The sequence below is a fragment of the Sarcophilus harrisii genome, chromosome 5, assembly GCF_902635505.1.
Source record: "Sarcophilus harrisii chromosome 5, mSarHar1.11, whole genome shotgun sequence".
NCBI classification, from domain to species: domain Eukaryota; kingdom Metazoa; phylum Chordata; class Mammalia; order Dasyuromorphia; family Dasyuridae; genus Sarcophilus; species Sarcophilus harrisii.
Window position 1 is genome coordinate 245154273 of NC_045430.1, and position 25301 is coordinate 245179573.

The window sequence follows — 25301 nt, forward strand, 5'->3', positions numbered from 1 at the left end:
TTTTTTAGTTAATTCTCTAGGGTTATCTAAATATACCATCATATCATCTGCAAGGAGTGATAATTTAGTTTCCTCATTATCTACTCTAATTCTTTTAATCTCTTTTACTTATTGAATAGTAATGGTGATAATGGGCAACCTTGTTTCCACCCCTGATCTTATTGGGAATGGTTCTAGTTTGTCCATATTACATATGATGCTTGCTGATGGTTTTAAATAGATGCTACTAATCATTTTAAGGAAAAGTCCATTTATTCCTATACTCTCTAGTGTTTTTAATAGGAATTGGTATTGGATTTTATCAAATGCTTTTTCTGCATTTATTGAAATAATCATATGATTTTTGTTAGTTTGGTTATTGACATAGTCAATTATGCTCATAGTTTTTCTAATATTGAACCAACCCTGCATCCCTGGTATAAATCGTACTTGGTCATGGTAAATCATCCTGGAGATGACTTGCTGTAATCTCTTTGCTAATATTTTATTTAAGATTTTTGCATCAAATCTGGAATTATGCCCAAAAAGTTATCAAACTGTGCATACCCTTTGACCCAGCAGTGCTACTACTGGGCTTATACCTCAAAGAGATACTAAAGAAGGGAAAGGGACTTGTATGTGCTAAAATGTTTGTGGCAGCCCTGTTTGTAGTGGCTAGAAACTGGAAAATGAATGGATGCCCATCAATTGGAGAATGGTTGGGTAAATTGTGGTATATGAATGTTATGGAATATTATTGTTCTGTAAGAAATGACCAGCAGGATGAATACAGAGAGGCTTGGAGAGACTTACATGAACTGATGCTGAGTGAAATGAGCAGAACTAGGAGATCATTATATACTTCAACAACGATACCGTATAAGGATGTACTCTGATGGAAGTGGATTTCTTTGACAAAGAGAAGATCTAACTCAATTCCAATTGATCAATGATGGACAGAAGCAGCTATACCCAAAGAAAGAACACTGGGAAATGAATGTAAACTGTTTGCATTTTTGTTTTTCTTCCTGGGTTATTTTTACCTTCTGAATCCAATTCTCCCTGTGCAACAAGAGAACTGTTCAATTCTACACACATATATTTTATCTAGGATATACCGTGACTTATTTAACATGTATAGGACTGCTTGCCCTCTGGGGGAGGGGGTGGAGGGAGGGAGGGGAAAAGTCAGAACAGAAGTGAGTGCAAGGGATAATGTGGTAAAAAATTACCCTGATATGGGTTCTGTCAATAAAAAGTTATAATTATTTTAAAAAAAAAGATTTTTGCATCAATATTCATCTGGGAAATTGGTCTGTAATTTTCTTTCTCTGTTTTTGCCCTACCTGGTTTAAATATTTAAATGCCCCCGCCCACTCTGTGCAAGTTTTGATGTGTTGTATAGGAAATGAGGTAGAGACGATTTGGTGGGTGGAATGAGAGAGGCAGAGACACTGCTGGCTGGAGCCGAGTGAGGACTGCTCTCACTTCCTATCGCCATCCCTCTTCACCTCCGCCAAGAATATAGATTGAGGATTTCCCCTTAACCTGAATTCCTGATTCTGACTGATTTTAAAATATGCTGTCATCACAGTTCTCCCTTTTCATATTTGAAACTAGCAATTTGATTTTTTTCTTTCCTTTTTCTAATCAAATTAACTAAAGCTTTATCTGTTTTGTTGGATTTTTTCATAAAACCAACTTTTAGTTTTATTTATTAATTTCTGAAGTTCTTTAAAATATCTTCTTCTGGGAAAGGGACCTGTATGTGCATGAATGTGGCAGGTCTCTTTGTAGTGGTCAGAAACTGGAAACTGAGGGGATGCCCATCAATTGGAGAATGGCTGAATAAATTGTGGTATATGAATATTATGGAATATTATTGTTTGGTAAGAAATGATCAGCAGGATGATTTCAGAAAGGCCTGGAGAGACTTGCTGAGTCTGATGCTGAGTGAAATGAGTAGGACCAGGAGATCATTATATACTTCAACAACAATACTATATGATGATCAATTCTGATGGACGTGGTCATCTTCAACAATGAGATGAACCAAATCAGTTCCAATAGAGCAGTAATGAACTGAACCAGCTACACCCAGTGAAAGAACTCTGGGAGATGACTATGAACCATTACATAGAATTCCCAATCGCTTTATTTTTGTTCGCCTGCATTTTTGATTTCCTTCACAGGCTAATAGTACACTATTTCAAAGTCTGATTCTTTCTGTACAGCAAAATAACTGGTCAACCTGCCATCTGGGGAAGGGAATGAGGGGAAGGAGGGGAAAAAGTGGAACAAAAGGTTTGGCAATTGTCAGTGCTGTAAAATTACCCATGCATATAACTTCTAAATAAAAAGCTATATTAAAAAAAAAAATATATATATATATATATATATCTTTTTCTGGAAATTTGTTGTACTCTATAAATATTTGTGGTTTCTATCACTTCAAAACCAGCTTAGAGGCTTAATCTGCTGTTGGTTTGAAAGTTGGAGAAGGTAAGATACAGTTGTGCCTACTTCCTGCCATCTTGACTCCCCTGGTGAGTTCATTCTCAGTCAGGGATCTCTAGCATCCTCCAAACTTATCTGGAGGTTTACCTTGCTATCCACATCATCACTCTCACTGCCCCTTGCTATTTCTAAGTTCTAGCTCCTGTTTGATCCAGCAGCTCCTCCTCTAAATTTAGGAATCCTTTCTCTTATCTATAAATTCTGCCACTCTGCCACAGCTACTGCATTGCTGTTTAAGAACTCTTTACTGATCTGCTGATGATTCTGCCCACTGCCATTTCTGGGGTCTGGATCTCTGGAAGGAATTCATAGATCCTCGGGAATCAAATCCATGGATCCCCATGCAAGTAGTCTTTTCACTACATTTCTCTTATCTGTGATTCTCTCCATGTCTCTATAAAACCAGGTCTTTTGAATGACCCTTTTCATTTAGCCCCAGAGAGACTCATTGAACCCAAAAGAATAATTGAATGAAGTAGGGGAAGAAACAGGGCTTTCAGATCTGTGAAAAAGTGGCAGCAGAGATTCATGGTGCCCAGGCACTGGGATATCTCAGTTTCTGATATTAATTGACATACTAGGGATTTCTACCTGCCTGGAAGTGTGAGGCACAGAGTGTGCTCCTGAGTGTTGGGTACATAAGGCAGAAGTATGGGACAAAGGAGAAATTCAATCAATCAGTATTTATTAAAGGACTGTTTCCAGGGGTCCTCAAACTATGGCCCTGATGTGGCAGCTGAGGACATTTATGCCCCTCACCCAGGGCTATGAAGTTTCTTTATTTAAAGGCCCACGAAACAAAGGTTTTGTTTTTACTATAGTCCGGCTCTGCAACATTCTGAGGGGCAGTGAACTGGCCCCCTATTTAAAAAGTTTGAGGACCCCTGTAAATAGGCACTGTGCTAAGTGCTAGAGATACGAAAAGAGGTAAAAGATAACCCTGCTCTCAAGGAACTTACAATCTAGTGGGGGTAAACAAAGCAAGCTAGATAAGGAAAAATAGAATAAACAGAGGGGAAGGTACTAGAATTAAGAGGGGTTGGGTAAAGTATCCCAGTAAAAGATGAGATTTTAGTTGGAACTTAAAGGAAGCCAGAACAAGGTTCCTTGTGTGACGTTGTGTTAGATATAAATTCAAGGAAATCAAATGACCCTTGCCAAGACATAGAGGCTCTGGAATTTCCCCTATAAATATAGGATTAAGCTTTGCCTGGGACTCTACCACCAGGGAGCTACAGGAGAATTGACTCCATGTGTTGAAGAATTATAAGCAGACAGCACTGCCTAAGATCATCGAGGAAGCCTAATAGGGAATGATGCTGGAAAGCAATAGTCTGGCCATCTGCTGTGAACCAGAGACCGTTAGACTGAGTATGGACAATCAAATGTACAAAAATATTTATAGCAGCTCTTTCCTCAGGACAAAGAATTGGAAATTGAAGGGATGCCCTTCAATTGAGGAATGGCTAAATAAATTGTGGTATGTAATTATGATGGACTACTACAGTGCTATAAGAAATGATGAGTGGGAAGCTCTCAGAAAAACTGAAAAGTCCTCCATGATCTCAAGCAAAGTGAATTGTAGTGTGTACAGAGTAGCAGCAAAGTTGGGGGATGATCAGCTGTGAATGACTTTGCTATTCTCAGCAATACAATAATCCACAACTACTCTGAATGACTTATGATGAAAAATACTATTCATATCCAGAGAAATAACTGATTGTGTCTGAATAAGCATTGAAACATACCTTTTTTTTCATTTTTTTTTCTTGAGGGCTTTTTTTGGGGGAGGGTAGATATATATTTTCTTTCACAATGAGATTTTTATGAACATATTTTGTATAATTTCATGTGTCTTCTTAATGAGGGGTGGAAGAAGGGAGAGATCTGGAGCTTAAAGTTTTAAAAACAAATGTAAAAAATTGTTTTACATGTAACTGGGGAAAATAAAAATATTGAATGCTAAAATGTATTTTTCTAACTACATCTCAATACAATTAATTCCCTTTGTAATCCTGTGTATTTCATGCATGTAAAAACAACTCCCTGAGAAGGGGTCATAGGCTTCACTGTACTGCACAAGGAATCTTCTCCACATTTAAAACTTATGAAACTCTATAATAGTTATAACTGCTAGAGGTACTTTCAGGTCATGATGGAAAATGATAGGGATTATGCAGACCTTTATGGGAGGGGGATAGGTAGAAGGGGGTGCTCATAAGGAGATAACGATCTTTCTCTGAACCCTACTTGTTGACCTGTAAGTAACAAATTGGTCCATTATCTCTGTAAGAGTCATTACTAACAACATCCTGGGTGGTATCAGATGGTTAAATTCCAAGACTCTGGGTAGGGACAAGGAGCCAGAGAAGTGAGAAACATCTCCAAAGTATACCTGGTCCCCTTTGACACATAAGATTCTCTGACAATCTATTAGTCAATAAACTTTTATTAAGAACCTACTATGTATAAAATATTTAGGAACCTATCTGCCAAGGGAAAATCAGAAACTTTATGAAAAAAACTACAAAACACTTTCCACACAAATTAAGTCTGAACTAACTGGAAAAATATTAAATGCTCTTGGATTGGGAGAGCAAATATAATAAAGATGACAATATTACCTAAACAATCTATTTATTTAGCTAAAATCAGACTTCCCAAAAACTATTTTATATAAAAAATAACAACAAAGTTCATATGGAAAAAAAAAGGTCAAAATTTAAAATTAAAAAAAAAACAAATGAAGGTGGCCAGCTTACCAGACTAAAAATTATATTATAAGCAGCTTACAAAACTATTTGGTATTGGCTAAGAAATAGATAGTTGATCAATGGAATAGGTTATTCAAAGAACAAAACACAATAACCTTAATTATCTAGTGTTTAAAACCCAAAGACCCCATTTTGGGGATAAGAAATATTATTTACAAAAATTGCTGGGAAAATTGAAATTAGTATGGAAAACTGGATTGACCCACACTTAAACCCAACCAAGATAAGGTCAAAATGGGTTCAATCTAGGTAAAGAAAGTCAAAATAAATTGGAAGAGATAGGATAGTTTACCTCAGACCGTGGAAGAGGAAGGAATTTATGACCAAAGAAGAACTAGAGTGATATTGACTACAAAATTGAAAAGTATATCAAATTGAAAAGTTTTTGTACAAACAAACAATCAGGCAAGATTAGAAGGGAAACAAAAACTGGGAAAAATTTTAATAAAGGTTCTATAAAGGATCATTTAAAATATAAGAAATTTCTCAATTTATAAAAATCAAGCCATTCTCCAATTGAGAAATGGTCAAAGGAATGAACAACAAAAAAAAACCCTAAGAAAATGAAAAAGAAAATTTTAAAACCAAATACCCTAACCCTAATTGAAAGAAGGAAAAATAATTGGAATTTGGAATGGGAAAAAGGGACACTTTTTTGGTAATTTATACACCGCCATTTAGAAAATTTGGAACAAAAAAGATAAATGGCAAAGAAATGTTTTGGAAAAGGGAATTGGAAAGGACCTATTAAAATGTTTGGGTTTTTAAAAATGGGCTGGAAAATGAATATGCCCAAAAAAAGTTATAAATTTGTTTGAAATAAATTTTTGTTCGAAAATGCCCCCAATAAAATTTAGACCTTTGAATAGCTGAGAAATAGAGGGAAACTTTATTAACCTAAAAGAAGAGGGATGTATTCTGAAAGTGGATTTCTTCAACAAAGACAAGATCCAACTGAGTTTCAATTATCAAGGATGGACAGAACAGCTACACCCAAAGAAAGAACACAAAATAATTAACTTTTGCATTTTGTTCTTCTTCCCAGGTTATTTATGCCTTCTAAACCAATTTCCTTGAGCAACAAGAAAACTTTCTTCCCACATATATTATATCCAAGATCCCTGCAATCTATTTAACATTATAGGACTCTTCCATCTTTTTGGGGAGAAAGGGGGAGGAGGGAAAAATGAACAGAAAGTGCAAGGGATAATTTTAAAAACTACCTTTAATTCTTCAATGTTATTTAAAAAAAAAAAAAAACCTCTATGCCTTGACTTCTAATTCCAAAATACAAAATAATTGGGAGAAAAAAATAAAGGGTTCCCTTAAGGAGTTTACAATTTAATAGTAGAAGAAAACATGCAAAAAATAAGGTTAAAAATGAGAGTAAAAGTGGTGGGGCTGGGGTAATAGTGCCTGACTTATGGGCATGATGCAGAATTGCAAAGAAGTCCAAAAGCAACATAGCTGGTAGGAAATGGGGGAGACAATTAGTTGACAAGCATTTAATAAGCACCTACTATGTGTCACATAGGCTCTGATATTAGTTATCTGCAATAGGTTACTTGAACTCTCTTCATTTGATTAATGAAATAATTGGAACAGGTGGCTTCTGAGGTTCTTTCCTGGCTATGAATTCAGTGATCCTATGGCAGCAGAAGCATTATCAGGCTAAATAACTTCAGAAATTACACAGGAAGTTAGTTGGCAGAGGCAGGCATCTAAGAACCATTGGATATCTTTTGATCCATTTCTTGGATTGTGTCAAAGCATGGTTAGATGCTTACTCTTCATGGAAATTAAAAGTGCCCCAAATAACCACAACTAAAAGAATACTAGGGAAAAAATGGAAATAGATGTTGTGACAAAACTTCCATTCTCTGCAATAATCACCTGGGATCTTAAATATTAGAGTCTTTGGTAATGATAGGATCTGATTTAGATAGAATCTGAAAGGAACCTTACTCCAACCCTCTTATTTTACAGATGGAGAAACTTGAGTCCAGAGAGATTGTGACATATTTGATGACACACAGATAATGGGTCTTTGATTTAATTCTGATCCCAATGTCTGGAAACTCCACAAATTCTTATTAATAAAAGAGTTTTTTTCTTTTAAAGGATATTAAATGTTTGTAATAGCTCTTTTTGAGGTGGCAAAGAACTAGAAAATAAGTCCTCTCAAATGGGGAATGGCTAAACAAATTATGGTATATGAAAGTAAAAAGAATATTATTGTACTATAAAATATCATGAATAGAATGATTTTAGAAAAGTCTGATGCTTTCCATGAACTGGTGCTGAGTGAACCAAGCAGATCCAGCAGCAACAAGATTGTGTGATGATAGATCCAAGACAATTCTGGTAAACTTTGGGTGGAAAATGCTACCCGCACCCATAGAGAGATCTATGGAGACTGAATACAGATCAAAGCATACTATTTTCACCTTTTTTTCCTTCTTTTTTTTCTCATAGATTTTCCCTTTTGTTCTGATTTTTCTCTCCCAACATTACTCATATGGAAATATGTAAAAATGGGGGGAGAGAAGGAGAAAAATTGCCACACAAGGTATTTGGAAAAATAAAAACCAAAAGCAAACAAAAAAGAATTGTTTACGTGCAAAATAGATACAATGGAAAAGGGAGGTAATTTCAAAGGCAAAGGATGGGGTGGTCATGAAAAAGGTGTCTTGCAGAAGGGAAGGTTTGGATTGAGTCTTGAAGGAAAACAGGAGGCAGAAGTCGAGAAGGAGAGTATTATAGACCCCGGGGGACAGTCAAAAGTTAGGGGATGGAGTCAGTCAAGTGTCAACAAGATGAAGATTATCCCAAGTGGAAACTTTAAGTGCCAGTAATGGTATTTTTAAAAAAGTAAATCAATGATTTAATATAACTTGAAGTTAATCCCTAAAAAACCAAACCAAACCAGAAAGAGGAGTTGGAAGGGTAGGGAAATGAAAACTGTACTTTATTTAATCACCAGAAGATGGTGACAGTTGCTCACTTTAGTAAAGCTTTTTGCCTTTCAAATTAAACTATTTCCATCCCTTCCTTATAATTGTGATTTGGAATGTAGCTCAGGTTTGGGCGTGTCTATTTACTGTTGGCTTAGAAGGAAAATAATCTTTAAGAAAAACAATTTGCTTTCACATTCTCATTTCCCTAGTTTGTCCTAAGGGGTGGAAAGGAAAGTTCAGATTCCCTAGTCAGATGTCCAAGTAAGCGTTTTGAAATTCCTATGTTTAGGTTTGAAGCTGAGAAAACTAAACTTCTTCTATCTGGAATGCCTTTCCACCATCCTTGTGCTCTTAGAGTAAGAATCTAAATGACTATTTTAAATATTAGATATTCTGAGAAATCATCTCTGGTTTTGGACTTCCCCTTCCTGTATATCCTCATCCCATAATTTCACTGAGAAATCATAGACGCCAATTCACATTTAATCTTATATTCTTCAATTATGCTCATTCTCTTCTCTTTTATCCACCAGTCCATACTTGGTATTCTTATCATAATGATATTACTTGGAAGTTACAAAGGGAGGCTAACCATCTAGATCTTCTAAGCTTTGAGCTGTCATCTCTCTCTGTGGATAGGACTCCTTACATACAGGAGACGTTACAAAACTGCAATGATCCTGTGAAGTAGGCACAATAATTATTTGCCACCATTAAAAAAAATATTTTATTGTCAATTTACAGAACACAAGAAGTACATGAAAATAAAATGATGATTGCTATTCCCTCCAAATATAAAATAAAGGTGTCCTATAAAATTTTTTCTTCTCTTCCTCCTCCCTAGAGATAGTTACCATTAGACACAAATAAGTGTATATATATATATATATATATATATATTTGTGTATATATATATATACATATATACATATAAATTATTCTATACATACTTCTAGTTATCAGTTCTTTCTCTAGGTGCAGATAGCTTCTTTTTTCAAATGTCCTTTATTTTTAATTTGAATATCTACAATAGTCTAAGTGATTTAATTGCTCAGTCATTCTTAAAGCAGTATTGTTGTTTCTGTATGCAATATTCTCTTGAATATTCACTTCACTCTTCATCATTTTGTGCAAGTTTCTCCATGCCTTTCTAAGATCATTGAGTTCATTATTTTTTAGAGCACAGTAGTATTCCATCACAACCATACACCACAACTTATTCAGCCATTCCCCAGTTGATGAGGATCCCTGCAAGTATTTTATATCTAGGAATCTAAAGCATGAACAGTTCCAGTAAGGTATCACAGATCAAAGAGCTAGACAGTTGGAGTGCCAGGAATCTAGAATTTGTCAGATGCTGGAAATATTTTTATACTTAAGTTCTTGATTTAATTTATAATCCTATGAAGTATACCCTAAGGGAATAGAAAAGGTCCTTTATACATAAACACATTGATGGGGGTAATGGAGAAGATGGAGATATTAAGAGTAAGAAAGCTTCCATTTTCTTTAATGATCTTCCAGATTTTACAAACGGGAGACATTTGGAAACAATGCACAAAGTCTTAATGGTAACAAAGGAGTAAAATAATTTTTGAACAGTATCTCGTGCAATTCTTGTAGTTAAGACAACAGGCAAAGGTCAAGTACAAGAGGAATGAAATCCTTAAATTCTGATTTCTGCCTGAAAAAAACTTATAATTCGGAGACAATAAGCCTCAGGAAACAAGAAGAAATAGTTTAGGTTCTTAAATAATCTCTATGTCATATGCAAGTGGACCTCCAATAGAAAATCCCAGGTAGAATGATACTTTTTCTATACTTTTCCCACTCCGTAGCCGACCTAAAAACACAGGTCTCACTGGGATCTTGATTTTTTCATCTCTTCCATAGTCTACATAGATGAGTTCACTGTCAGCCCGGCCACTTAATCGTAGCAAAAGTTTCTGGACTTCTTCGTCCTTCCAAACATCTCCACTCTGCCACCAGGCATCTGATGCCTTTTTAGAACACTGCTCAATTTTGAGTCTGTGCACAAGCCTGTTGAGACCCAAGCCTTTTCCAAGGTAAAAATGTGCAATCGGCTGTTTAAAATGACTCATATATTTGTATTGTGACCTGAAGGACTTGTTTAGAGATGAAACATACTTCTCCATTTGTTTAGAATCTGGATTGAGTTGTTGGTTTTCTGGCCAGAACATCAGAGAGGCGAGGAAGTAAGGTTCTGAGAATTTGCAATCCCAACCTACTTGCTGCAAGATATCTCGGAGCTGATTCTTTAGCTTGGGAAGGGGTTGCACCAGTTTGGAAGCTGGTCTTAAACAACTGAGAATGATATTGGCCAGAATGAAATTCTGTTTTTCTCTCAAATAGACTTTGTTGGTCAGCTGTTCGAGGAGAAATGTATATTGATTTATGATATCTTCCATTTTGCTGGCAGCGTTTTTTTGATTAGGGAGAAGGTATTCCAATAATCCAGAAAACTTGTCTGCTTTTAAAATCTCCAAGCTTTTCCTACTAGTCTCTACTTGAATTGGGAAAGCAAGTTTTGATTTAGGGTTTTTGTTCTGCGATTGCTGCTGAGCTGAGGGACCGAACACTTTTGCATATTTACTGAAATATTCAGCCACCTTTCTCCGAAGTTTTGTCTCTTCTTTTTCCTTAATGCTGTTCTTGGGTTTCAGAAGGACAAAGTAGTCATCAAAAAAATCGAATGCTTGTTTCAAAGCTAACTGCAAGTTACTCAGGTAATGAATGGAGTCCTTAAGAACTAAGTGGTATTCATCATTTGGATCCCCAGGAATATCACCTGTATTGGATAAAAATTGTACCAAGTGTCTGTTACACATGTCACCTTCTTTGCCAAAGAAAGAAATGAGCTGCAGAACCTGGATTGTGTAAAGACACACTTCAATCTCTCCTCGATAGCCTGCTGTATTGTATGAATCATACTTCCTTTTCGACTTTTGACTGTCCATATCTTCTCTGATATCTTCTTTCATTTTAGTTTGCTCCTGGGACAATTTGAAGGCTTCGGAGGCTTTTTTCGCAGTTTCTAGGAGACTTTTTAGATCCTCAATACTGATGGTCTTACTTTTTGCATTTTCATCCACCCACCATTTTATCTTACTTTTGTAGACTTGGCCAAGGGTATCTGTGATATAGGAATTGCAGGATGCGAATGCTTTTGCTTTTTTTGCCCACTCCAGAGCATTAGGAAAGTTCTTTTCCTTAATGTAGAAATGTCTTGCTAAGGCTTGACAAATGAATGCATTTTTGGGGAACCGAATAGCTCCTTCCTTCAAGACCATTACAACTTCACTATTACCTTCTTCTTGTTGTACTGCTTCAATCAGTGGGGAAAACAAAGTATCTGTTTCATCCCCATGCTCCCTGCGCTGTCTGGTAAGCAACAAGGTTTCCACATCTTGGGAAAGTTTATCTCTTCCTATTCCAATATTATAAAATAAACTCTCTTGTAACAATTCCAGTGTGATTTTACTTTTAGTCAAATGATAAGTAGTTTTCAACTCCACTAGACAGTGATTTGCAATGAGAGGATGGATGATCCTTACACCTTTGTACTTCCCTTTTTCCTCCACTTCTGTTTGAATCAAAAGAGTAGAATAGGTTCCCATCTTGTCTTCAAGGCATTCGTCTCCCCAGAAAGCCTTCTTGTTGGCAATTCCTAGGAATTTCTCACACTGGGACACCGAAATTATGGAATTAGTAATATAAGAGTTCAGTAAAGCCAGAAAGGAAATGAGTTGTGCTTCCTTGCTATGTATTTTAAGCCCTTGCAGTATGTTCTTGACGACCTTTTCTATGTATTTTTCATCAAAATTACTTTTCATGATCATGAAAGAATAGAAATCTTCAAAGTTCTCATATTGCTTTTCAATTTCTTTCAGTTTGGCCTCAAAAGCTCTTTGCTCTGAAGCAGAAAGGTAATATTCCAAAGCAATGCTGTCTGGATTTTTTGCACTTTTAAGAGGATTCTGGGACCTCATACAGTTTAAAATGATCACTAAAGGTTTTTCATATTGAATACTTTTTTCTGCTACAGCTGCAAGAATGTAATTCTGTAGTAGAGAGACATTTTCTTGTTCTTCAAAATCATCCACAAGGAGCAGTACAGGTAAATAATCTTGATGGCCATTTGAGCCATAGGTGATTAATGTGGTTATCTGTTCTCCAATGTCTGGAAATTCGGTTGCTTTATTTTTCAACACAGCACATCTGAATTTTTTCTTTAGTTCCCAGAGAACATGCATAGCCAATGTAGTCCCCCCACAGCCTGGATGATGATAAAGATTAATAATTTTGGCACATATTTGTTTAGGAGAATTTGCCCAGTGGAGAATCAACTCTTCAAGTTTTTCATAACTATCTCTTTTGACAAAAGTTGATGAATAGTTTTTAGAGGAAAAGTAGAAGTTCCACCAAGAAACTTTGCCACCTCGATAAAAATGCTCTTCTTGAGATTTCATGAATTCAAGAAATTTCTTTTTATCCTTTTCTAATTCTGTATCTTTACATTCATTTTCACAGAGAATTTCTAGAGCACCCATGAAATCTTCTTCCCTTTTCAAAAGAACTGTAGAGGAACCAGTTGATGGCAAAAACCTCTGTGAAGAATGAATCCTTGATTTTAATTTAAGAATTGTACCATTTATCTTTTCAAGGCTTAAGGTAGAAATACATTGGTCTGAGAGCTCATCAACTATCGTCAGTCTGGCTTGCAGAAGAGTTTTCCATCGCTGGCATATCTGTGGACTGACACAGATGCACATTATGTTTTCCATTCCCTTCATGTCTTGGTAGAAAGCACAGAATGTTTCAATGAGGGGATCTCTTCGATCTTCTATTGGAGAGAGTAACAGAAACACCACCAAAAACTTTCCTTTAGGCATTATATTTTCATGCGTAAGAAATGAAATTAGTTTTCTGACTTCAGAAGCTCTTTCTCGTTGCCATAAACATGACTCTAAAGGTTTATGTTCAGGACTTTCTAGATCTGTCCTACCGTTACAAAATATCCAGCTGGGTTGTTGATATAGATTCAATTTATCAGGATTTTGGGTAATTTTGTCATCATACTGATATGGAAAGTGAAGGTTTGCCGCTCTGGTCTCTCGGTAAAACTTTACCAACCCATTGTTCCCAGATTCAGGATCAAACTCCAACACAGCAAACCATTTAATTTCCTTTAGAAAGTCCAGGTGCTTTATTTGATTTGGATGACACTTACTAGCCACCAGAATGTACCAGTCATAGTAGGTATTGTCCAAAAGGTCTCGGTTTCCTGTGAGCAAGTTCACCAGCTTTGGCCCTTCATTTTCTTTCATCTCCTTTTTTGTTCTATATTCTTCCTCTGCAGATTTTCTGGAATCTGCCAGTGAATTCAAATGAACTAAAAACCTGTTGTAATCTACATGACGTTGCATGATATTAGCCAGGATGTCTTTAGAACTGGCTCCCTCTCTCACAAAAAGTGAGTATTCTTTTTTTTCCATCCACTTTTCTTCTTTAAGGACTTGCATCTTGATGTAGAAAAGAGTGTTTTTACATATGGAATACTTAGGAATGACATCAACTTCAATAACAAATCTATCAGATAAAGTATTATCCTGCAGTAAGACTTCCACAAACCTAGGTTCCCTAATACATTCACGTGCTAAATTGACCTGATCATCTCTAAAATACTGTTTTATCTTTACATTGAAATGGTCAATAAAAGCATCTGTATTGGTAATTTTCATCCCAACAATTTCTCCATGGGGTTTGTCTTTGACACCAAAATGGATAGTGCCATTGGTACGGGAATTCATGCAGGCTGAAGCAAATCGAAAGACTTCATTGCTAAATTTCATTTTGATGTCTTCCTCGGTTGCTACCTCAGTGTTAGTCAATAGTTTGAACTCATGGACTGGATCGATGAGATTTAGTGGTCCTGTTTCCGGCTGCAAGATGTAATGCTGTATATAACGACAAGTGTCATGGAAGCTATTAAATGGATATGGCAAACATGGTAATCTTTTTGGTTCTAGCTTGGGCTTTGCTTCGTCCATTGTGACTTCTTCAACATCTAATATGTCTTCTCTAGTGGGTTTTGATTCTTGGGTACTTTCAGAATCTGTAATGTCTTGAGAGTTGGTTGTCAAAATTGCCTCTTCTGTATTTTCTGTTTTGACTTTTCCTCTCTTCCTCTTCTCCTTTCTAGAAATTTTCGAACTATCTTGTTTTTCAGATGTTGGAACAGGATTTTTTGGTGGAATGTTCTTCATTTTTTCAATAGTGCGCATTATCAAAAGAGCTGGGCCATGTGGTATGCCCATTTCCAAAAGATCGTTCTTAGTTAAGATATTTAATACTAAGCCTGTCACTGCTTGAGAAAATAAGATTTGTACATATTTTTCATCAATCTTGAGTTCTTCTGTTAACCATTGTTTCACATGTTCTTTGGTCCAGTCATCGATACTGGGGGTTGGGTCAGTCATTTCAAAGATCTTCACTCTTTGGAAAGAAAAACAAAATTAAAGTAACATATATTAAAAAATTTAATAAACTTATAAAAATAATAAATCCCAATTTAATAAAACAAAGTCAATGTAACATATGTAATGCAACATAATATTTGGGATATTGTATATGATATACTTAATTTAGAATTGCAATGACTTACAACCTCTATTCATTGAATCACAGAATCACAGTTGGAAAGGACCTTAGAATTCAGCTCATCTGTACTAAACTAAACAATTCCCTTTGCAATATCCTTGACTAATCATCAAATTGCCTTTCCTTGAAGATCCCCAGTGACAGTAAACATATTCAATTACACTTTAGGATGACTTAGATTTTTTAGGAAAATTTTCCTTATAAACAGCCTAAATCTGCCTTTAAAAACAAAAAACAAAACAATTCCACCCATTGTTTCTTATTCAGCCTTCTAGCTAGAGCTAAAAAGAAAATGACATTTTGTTGTCCTTAGTTTTCATCATCAACCTTGTATCATTCTGACATTCGGAGTTCTAATATTATGCTTTCACTCCTCCTCTACTCTATCCCTGCTCCCTTGTGTATTTTTTATGCATTCATGCTTTTGAGATATGGTTGGGGGACTGACTTGGTCAAATGTAATTAAGTCTATTCCATCATGATAATGGGCTATGAAAAAAAAAAGTGTTTTGGGATTATGTTAATATTGAGATGGGAAAGGATTGTTTTTCAACCATTTCATAAACTTCTTTATCACCTGACTTTAGTTAGGAAAAAAAACAACTCTCATTTCATTTTCAAATATAGCTCTAAAATTAAACTGAAAACATTTTATAGTAAATCACCTCTGCCTGTTGTCTACAAGGCTTGGCTCAGTGACTTTTCCATGTGAGATCTTTCTTGATATCCCATATCTTAGGTGTTTAATCTTCATCCCCAGAAAGTATTTTTTTAGTTTATTTGTGTATATTTACCTCCTACCCATCCGCACACATACATATTTTTTTCCTTCCCCAAATGGATGGTAAGCTTCTTGAGTTCAAGAATTGCTTTATTTTTGTATTTAAGTACTCATAAAAATTCAATGCCTTGCACATAATGTTGCTTCTTTACAAGTGGACATTGCAATATGGCATTATATAAATTAAGTGACAGAAATGCCCATATCCCTTTTTGCACAGATTCCACTATGAGGCTTTGACCCCAAGGAGATCACTGACAAGAAAAAAGTGCCCATATATTCCAAAATATTTATAGCATCACTTTTTGTGATAGAAAAATACTAGAAACGGGACAGCTATGTGGCACAGTGGACAGAGCACCAGCCCTGAAGTCAGGAAGACCTGAGTTCAAATCTGTTCTTAGACACTTAACACTTCCTGGCTGTGTGACCTTAAGCAAGTCATTTAACCCCAATTGCCTCAGGAAAAAAAAAGATAAGAAAAGAAAAGAAAAGTACTGGAAACAAAGTAGATGCCTATTGATTAGGGAATGGTGAAACAAATTATGATACATGGATATAATGAAATCTGACCAAGCTGTAAAATATGATGATTACAAATAAAACAAATGTAGAGAAGTTTAGAAGGAAAGCAGAAAATTGAGGGGAAATTTTTATAGACAGTTTCTCAGATAAATGTCTCATATGTCAAATACATAAAGAGTTTTATAAAATCTATAAGAACTTGAGTTATTCCCCAATTGATAAATGGTCAAAGAATATAAACAAGCAGTTTTCCAATGAAGAAATCAAAATAATTTATAGTCACATGAAAAAATGCTCCAAATAATTATTGAGAAATGCAAATTAAAGCAACCTTAAGATAACATTTTACACCTATCAGTCTGGCTAAAATTATTGAAGGAGAAAGTGACAAATGTTGGAGGGGATGTGGAAAAACTGAGATACTAATTCATTATTGGGGAATTATGAACTGATTCAGCCATTTTGAAATAGCAATTTGGAATTATGCCCAAAGAATTATTAAATTGCCTATGCCCTCTAGCCCAACAATCCCACTACTAGGTTTACTTACAAAGATGATTAGGAAAAAGGAAAAGAATCTATTCTAAAATATTTATAACAGCTTTCTTTCTGATGGTAAGGAATTAAAAACTTTGGGGATATATTATATATGTATAATATAATAATACTAAAATAAAAAGATTAAAATAACATATATTAATAATATAAAATAGTGGATGGCTGAACAAGTTGTGGTATATGTTTGTGATGAAATACAATTATGTTATAAGAAGTGATAAATTTGATATTTAGAAAGACATGGATAGACTTGAACAAAATAATGAAAAGCAAAATCCATAAAACTAAGAAAATGTTGTATGATGTAACAACAATATTGCTTTAAGAACAGCTTTGAGAAAATAAATCATTTTGATTATTATAAATGCCCAAATTAGTTACAAAGGATATATGAAGGAAGATGCTATCTGCATTTAGAGAAAGAATTGATAAGTAAAATATACGTAGAATGAATATACACAAAATGTATTTTTGTCTAATGGTAGCCATCTCTAGGGGGAGAAGGAAGAAAAAAGGAGGAAAAGGGGAAAAAAGAAATTTACATGATAACAGTATTATCTATTTAAAAGGAACAGCAAATTGTACATAATTGATCTATGGTTTCATGGGCAATTTTTTCCCCCTTTTTTCCTATGTTATGGAAATGCTTGTTTTATTTCATAAATTAAAAAAGAAACTATGATTATTGATGCATATAGAAAAGCATGAAATGGCTTGCATGATCTGTTACAAAATGAAATAAGCAGAGTCAAGAAAACCATATTCATAATGACTACAATAATGTATATGAAAGGAATATCTACCAATCAATCAAAAGTGAAGACTGCAAAATTATCAAAAACTATGACTTCAAAAGAGATAGGGGAGCCAAGATGGCACAGTGAAGCCAGGAAGCTGCTTGAATTCTCTCAGTTTCCCTCAAAAACCACAAGAAACCAAATCTCTATACAGAGTTTGACATAGTGAAATCATTCTCCACTTCAAGATCGACTGGAAAAACTTCAGAAAAAGTCAGTCTTATTAGAGTGAAAAGCATGTTCAGTCCAGCTCAGACAAACTCTGAGGAAGCCATCAAGAGGGTCTTAATCACAGCAAATCAGGAACTGAGACCCTCTGTCCTGGCTCAACAGAGAAACAGATCAGTGGTGCAGCCTCCAGTCCCAGTTCAGTAAGCAAACTCTGGGAAACCAGGCTGTTTCCTGAAAGAAGCGGGCAAAACTATCCCCTACAAACACAAGGAGCCCTTTTGCTCAAAGCCAAGGCTTAGAGTTGCACAGAAAGTTTGGTATAGGTCTCTCTTAATCCCAGGAACAGAGCTCGACCATAAAAGTAAAAAAGAAAAAAAAAGAAAAAAAAAAGAAAAAGAAATACCAAAAGAAAAAGAAAGAAAATGAGTAAGAAACAGAAAAGAATGTTGACCATAGAAAGTTACTATGGTGATAGGGAAAACCAAAACATCAATTCATACAAGGACAAAAACAATTCAAATATCAAGGAGCAACAGTCAGAATTACTTAGGATCTGCAACTTCAATAAAGTATCAGAGGGAATAGGATGCTATATTCCAGAAGGCAAAGAATCTGGGGTTACAACCAGAGAGATTCAGCATCATCTTTCAGGGAAGGAGATGGATCTTTAATGAAGTAAGAAACTTTCAATCATTTCTATTGAAAAAACTAGAACTAAACAGAAAATTTAATCTATAGACACAGGACCCAAGAGAAACATAGACAGATAAACAGGGGGAAATTATATATTATTTAAAGGCTAAACTGTTGACATCCCTAGATGGTAAAATGATATCTGCAGTTCTTGACACTTTATGTTATTGCAACAAAGGGGAGCATCACATGGATAGGAAATATAGTTGTAAATGGACTCTGATGTGAAGAAAAAGACATTAAGTGGTAGCGAAAATGTTTGTACTGGAAGAAGAAGAAAGGGGAGATATCATGTGACAAATTACATCATATGAAGAGGCACAAAAGACCTATTACAATCCAGGGAAAGAAGGAAGGGGGGTGAACATTGCCTAAACCTTAATCTCATCAGTTTGGGCTCTTAGAGGAAGTAATTTCATCATTTAGTTGGGTATAGAAATTTATCTAATCCTATAAAGAAGTAGGAGAGAAAGAAGAAAGAAAAGGCAGGGATTGGATAGAAGGAAAGGCAGAAACACTAGGGGGGAAAAGGTAAGAGAATAGTGAGGGGTGATAAAAGATAAGGCAATGAGTAATATGGGTTAAAAAAAAACACTGCTCAAAAAAAAAAAAAAAAGAAAAAGAAAAAAGGGGCAAGTAGGTGACAGTGGATAGAGCACCAGCCCTGAAGTCAGGAGGACCTGAATTCAAATCCGGTCTCAGACACTTAACACTGACTGCCTAGCTGTGTGGCCCTGGGCAAGTCACTTAACCCCAATTGCCTCGGGGGGAAAAATACTTCTAAGAGAAGGGAAGAGAGAAGGATGTTCGGAGATAAGCTAATAGATGGAGTAGGTAAAAAAAAAAAAAACAAAATATTACTAAGGACAAGATGGAAAGAGAGAACACAAACATATACAGGGGAGAAAAAGTATTGGAGAGAAATGCAGAGTTGATAATTATGACTGTGAATGTGAATGGGATGAACTTTCCCATAAAACCTTAGAGAATATCAGAATAGATTGAAAAATAGTCCTACAACATACTATTTACAATAAAACATTTAACACAGAGAGATACATATAGAGTAAAGATAAAAGGTTGGAACAGAATTTATTATGTTTCAGCTAAAGCATAATAAAAAAGCAGGGGTAGCAATTTTGATCTCAGATAAAGCAAACGTAAAAATAGATCTAATTAAAACAGATAAAGAAGGAAAGCACATCTTAATAAATAGTACTATAAACAATAAAGTAATAATACTAAATGTATATGCACCAAAAAATAGAGCTATATAAACAAAACTACAAAACACTTTCCACACAAATAAAGTCAGATCTAAGCAATTGGAAAAATATCAAGTGCTCTTAGGTCGTGCAAATATAATAAAGATGACAATACTATCTAAACTAATCTGTTTATTTAGTGCTATACCAAACTCCCAAAAAACTATTTTACTGACCTAGAAAAAATAACAAAATCTGGAAGATTTACAATGGTCTTTAGGATGATGAGGTTGTAGCCTTAAAGCTGGAAGCATTGGTGAGATATGGTCATCGTCTAACCCTCTAATTTTGCAGATATGGGGACTAGGCTCTTGTGCCCGAGCAAGAGTGACCCTACATTGTTAAACATTCCTTTTTGACCCTCCAATTGCATTGAGGCAACACATTAAATATACAAGAATAAGGCAAATGGTCTCTTTCTCAAATGTGCACTTTTCAAAACCACATTCCCTTTCTTTGTCCCTCAAACCTGCTTTTTGTTTCTCTTGCTACCTGATTAGTAAGCTTGTTTCTGAACCCATATATTCTCCTTAGTAACTAGAATTTTATGTAAGTCTTTCCTGCTTACATACACACACATGCACACATACACAATGTACATGCACACATGTACCCATGCATACACATGTGTATAGAACACACACATGTCTACACATACATACATATGCACAACACATGCTAGATTATATAAGCCAGAGACATTCATAAAAGGATAAGTAGCCTGTGGGGGAACAGGGTGGGAAGCAAAAGAAACATTTCTAGTCTTGATAAAGACACACTCTTTAGGAACTTCAAAGAATAAAAAGGACACTCTATTGGGCTTTTGCAGTACTGGAAGAAGCACATTTGCCTTCTGAGTATCCTACTAAAACCCTCGTTTAAAATAATACATCAGTCTTTGAGCAATCATAAGAACTATCAAGGGTGTCCCAAGCCATTGAATAAGCCCTGCTACTGGACTTGTCTTTCCTAAGACGATAAAGGCTCCAGGTGTCCATATGTAGCAAGACTATAGAGCTCAAATCAATCACCCCTTACATTTTTGCCTTTTTCTGAGAAGCAAGTCAAAGTATAAGATTTGAGGAAACTGCCTATTCTATATACTAGCACAGAATGTTAGAACTGAAGGCATTGGATGCTTGAGATGGAAAGGACCTTATAGATTATCTAGCATTACCCCCTCATTTGTAAATATAGCAAACTCCATCAAAAGACTTGGACAAGGAGTAAAGGTACATGGATAGGTCTGGCTGCTGACACACAATCCACTTTCCACAGTTATCTAAGTGCCAGTGGGATTTCAGACTTTAACAAAGCGCAAACTACTCAAAGTACTGCTGACTGTGATATAAAGGAAGAGAGGTTTAATTGGTTCCGATCTGCTATCTCCATGATAAAGAGAAAGATTTTTTTTTGATTGACCAGAACTGGGTCATTTTCTAAAAGGCCCAAGTTAACTTTGGTCTAGTCTCTTTATTTCATTCTCATTCATTATACTATAGTGATTTGTATAACCACCAATTTAAAAAAAAGCCAAAAAAAGATTTCAATAACAATTTGTAAAAATAACTTTTTGCATTGAAGTAATCACTGCTTTGAAACATACAGTTGTGCTTTATGTGCTTTATCAAATGTGTATATGATACTTAATTTTTTCCCAATAAAGAGCATTTATTCCCCTGACAGCACGTAGGGAAAGACGGTTCTGTAAGACAAGAAACACTGCTGACGTCATTTGGCTCCAAAATATGGGCCTCAGTCCTTGGCTTTGGCATTTGTTCTTTTACCTTCTAGGTGATGGGATTGGAGCCTCCAATTTTATGAGTTTCAAAATATCAAGAGATTTTAGACTTCTCAGTTTCTAGATTTTGCAGCCAATTTAGTCCTAATACTCAGAGGAACAAGGAGTGGCCTTTGAAAATTACTTTGGGGACCTAGCCCAGTAATAGCCAGGATAAATCCAGTGCTAGAGAGAGACTCTTCTAGGAATCAACCCAATCTCCCTAGATACCAATACCCCCAAGATGTTGGAAGGATGTATTTTGTATTTTGTTCTTGCTTATATCTTTAAAGCAAATATCCAACCTAATAAAAACCAGTCAATGTTAAATGTTTAGATGGAATTACTGCCCTACATACCTGGAAGTTTAATCCAAGAGCATTAAAAATGAAAAAGCTGAAATCCCTCAATGTACCCCTAAATCTTTGAGAGGGAAGATAAAGCATTTTGGATTTTAGGAAGTGAGGCTACATAAGCAAGAACAAAAGAATAAAATGGAGATAATAACAGCACCTATTTTGCAAGGTTTTTTTTTTTAGGATCAAATGAGATAATATTTGTAAAGTGTTTAGCAGAACAGTGTGCGGTACATAGTAGGCATTATATAAATGCTTATTCTCTTCCCTCCTTCCACTTTCACCTCCATTTATAGAATGTCTACACATGCAGTACATTCTATGTCATCGAGACTCTTCTGGAAGCTGGCTCATCACCTCTCCAGGACCATCTGAAGTGCTCTGCACCTGCACCAGAGATTCATCACACTATCAATATTTACATTGTTTCTTATCTTAGCAAATATGATAAAGTTGTTGACTCACAGAAATTCAAAGCCAGATCTTAGCTAATATTTACAGATAAAGAGTGGGAGGAAGAGAGAAGAGTTTTCTTATTTTAGAAAGACAAAATGTTTAGTTTATTTAGACTTACACCGGAACATTCTCTAGCCACTTTTAAATGGTGGACAAAGTGGAAGATGGGAGTTGCACTCTAACAAAATGAAGTTCATGCACTCCAGAGAAATAACCGTGAGCCCCAGAGAAACCCTAGGCTTGGGAAGGAGCTGGCACAATCGTTTTCAGTCTCCTTTTCACTTATAGGGCCATTTGACTTATAGGGTTGCAAAGCAACCCAAGCCTTTGAAAAGAAGAATGAGTTTCTTGGAAGGAAAGAGATACGTTCCTGACTGGAAGTGGACATCTAACATTTCTGCCTGCATGAAGGTAGGAAAAGAAAGTAGAACTGGGTTGTTCTTTGCCTCAGGGGATGACTGACAGCTCAACCCATCAAATAATTCTAGTGCTTCCTCCCACTCAGGTAGAAGAATGAGGAAATTAAAATGCATAGAGAGAGTTATTTGTCAAAGGTCCAGAATTCAAACCTTGCTCTCAGACCTGCTTTCTGACTCATTCGTGGTGTCACGTAGATACCAAAGGCATCTGTTTTCTAAAAAGGAGCTAAAAATAAACTAAACTAAACAAAAAGATGGTGAGAAACTCCTTGGAAAGAACTCATTGAGTCCAATTTTTGGCTCAAAGAACTTGCTGAATTAGTAATTTTCTGAGCTGTTTTTATTTTTATCTTCTATGAAAATGACCTTGCTCCTTAGAGGTGGACGTGCTCTCTTAATTTTAGATGATTTTTTTAGGATTAGGACTACTCTGCTAATCCTCTGATACCAGAATTACAATTACCAGTACTACAAATTACAATTTGTAGTATATGTGTGTGTGTGTGTGTGTGTGTGTGTGTGTATGATATGTGTATATACAGAAATACACACATACATATATCTATAGGAGTGTGTGTATATATACATATGTACTTACTATTTTAAAAATATATTTTCCCAATTATATGTTTAAACTTTTTTTTTAAGCATTTCAGTTTTTTTTTAAGTTCTGAATTCTGAATCATATTCCCTTCTCTTCCCTTCCTGTCCATGACTGGTTGATTTGTCCTCGGTCCCCGCCTCTCTCCTCCTATGGTGTGGTAAGCAACCAGATATAGATTATGCATGTACAACCATGTAAAACATTTCCATATTAATCATTTCACACATCTATATTATACAGTTAAAACTTCCTATGTCATAGCTTTTAGAGATCCTTTTGGAGAGCTAAGACTAGGGTTACACCATATGAATGAACACTTTATTTTTAGCTTTGCTTTAAAAATTCAGAGTCCATTAAACAATCTTTCCCCCAATAAAATAACAAAAGCTGCAGGATAAAAAAGAAAGAAAAAAAAAAAAAAAAACCAGGCAGCTCCTCCCATCCCCACTTTTCCCTGACTTTCTGCATCTTGCCAGCATCCCTACCTCACTCGGTTGCTTTTATCCGCCTTTCACATCTTCTACTTCCCAATATATTCATTGCACTATTTTGAAGATTTCTGTCAAGTGGGGTGGGGTAGGAGCAGTCAGTTTCTTGCACGTTAGTTTCATTTCTCTGGGTTTCACAGTGACGTGCTTTAGGCAGAATGGTGCAAGCCTGTCCGTGATTGGTTGGTTTGTCCCCGGCCCCGCCTTTTCCTCTCTCCCCATCCCGTTGCTAAAGGAGGAGGAAGGGGGTTTGTGAAGCTGTTGTTAATAAAAAAACCCCAATATTCAGTCTATCTGGCCTTTGAATTGTTTCATTTTCCTGTCTTAGATACTCCCTGCCACCCCCCAACATTATATAACTCCCTTTGTGGAGTTTCACATTTCAAACCTCTGATCTAAAGTTTGCAAGAGATCTCTTGTGTTCCATCTCTCGTACGACACACACAGACACACACAGACACACACACACACACACACACACACACACACACCCAGAAGCTTCCTCCTACAAACATATGTGACCTCTAAAATAAGCTTCACTTGATAGTTTTATGTCTGCTTCATTAATTAGAGACAATGATAGTTATATACATATTTAGTAATAATATCACATATATTTCTAAAATACAGGTCATCTCAAAAATCTTAGTTTAAACTGCACTAAGATCTTTGAGACATCCTGTATTAGTCTAAGTATATATGAATATATATATTTTGCATATATATTTATAGATATGTCCAGTTTCATTCATTTAAAGATCATGACAATAAACCAATGACAATAAAATACGCAAATCTCTCTGCTTTCATTCAGTCTAATAAAGGAAATGAAGCCATTAAGTGATTCAGGAACTTACCTGGAGTTGTGTTGAGGATTCCTTCTTAGAAAGTAGAATTCATATGAAGAAAATCTATGTATACTATTATTTTTTTTTCTTCTGGCGAAAGCATAGGCTTTCAGTGAAGTAAATGTGCTAATATGCACTTAGAGTAATCAGCAAATTGTAGTGCTTTTTCTTCAGACGTTGTAAAGAAGGCTGAATTCGTGAAGGTCTGTGGGATTTTATTTTTAGCCATATAGGAAGTCATCTCAACAAGTAGACTAATCAGAGGATTGGTTTCACTTTCATTTAAGCTACCTTCCAAAAAAAAAAGAAAAGTCCCTCCCTTTCAGTCCCTGCCTCCCTCCGTCCCTCCCTTTTTCCTTCCCTTGTCTCTTTTATGGCAATGTTCTATCCAAAAGAATATAAATTTTGGTCATTGAAACTTTGCAAGGTATCTTGGGGTTTGCAGGCTAGATTTCTTTCTTGAGGACAATATCTTAAACTCAAATCACTTTGGCTGTCATTGATTGGCCAACAATAAGTCCCAGGCCAGCCCCCAATTTGATCATTCTTTGGGCCCTGATGGCTCAGAGTATAAATAGCAATTGTTTCTTTTTTGGCCAGAAATCTTGAGGATCTTCCCCTTCCTGAATGATTATTTTAGACTAGGTAAAAG

General features: G+C 35.7%; 1 protein-coding gene across 2 annotated transcripts; it reads right to left on the reverse strand.

Annotated features, from left to right (window-relative positions):
• Positions 1 to 9721: 9721 nt before the first annotated feature.
• Positions 9722 to 24906, reverse strand: LOC100924681 (sterile alpha motif domain-containing protein 9-like). 2 transcript variants are annotated; one of them, XM_003771946.4, is made up of 2 exons: positions 24659 to 24906; positions 9722 to 14743 (listed from the first exon to the last, which is right to left on the reverse strand). In XM_003771946.4, the coding sequence occupies exon 2, from the start codon at positions 14725 to 14727 to the stop codon at positions 9976 to 9978; it is 4752 nt and encodes a 1583-aa protein (XP_003771994.1). In that variant the 5' UTR covers positions 14728 to 14743; positions 24659 to 24906; the 3' UTR covers positions 9722 to 9975. The 2 variants fall into 2 exon arrangements, with proteins under 2 accessions (XP_003771994.1, XP_031795879.1); XM_031940019.1 differs by lacking the exon at positions 24659 to 24906 and adding an exon at positions 23799 to 24016.
• Positions 24907 to 25301: the final 395 nt, after the last annotated feature.

Excerpts from the sequence above, each read along its gene's own strand:
- LOC100924681 (XM_003771946.4), bottom strand. The coding sequence starts at position 14,727 with ATGACTGACCCAACCCCCAGTATCGATGACTGGACCAAAGAACATGTG.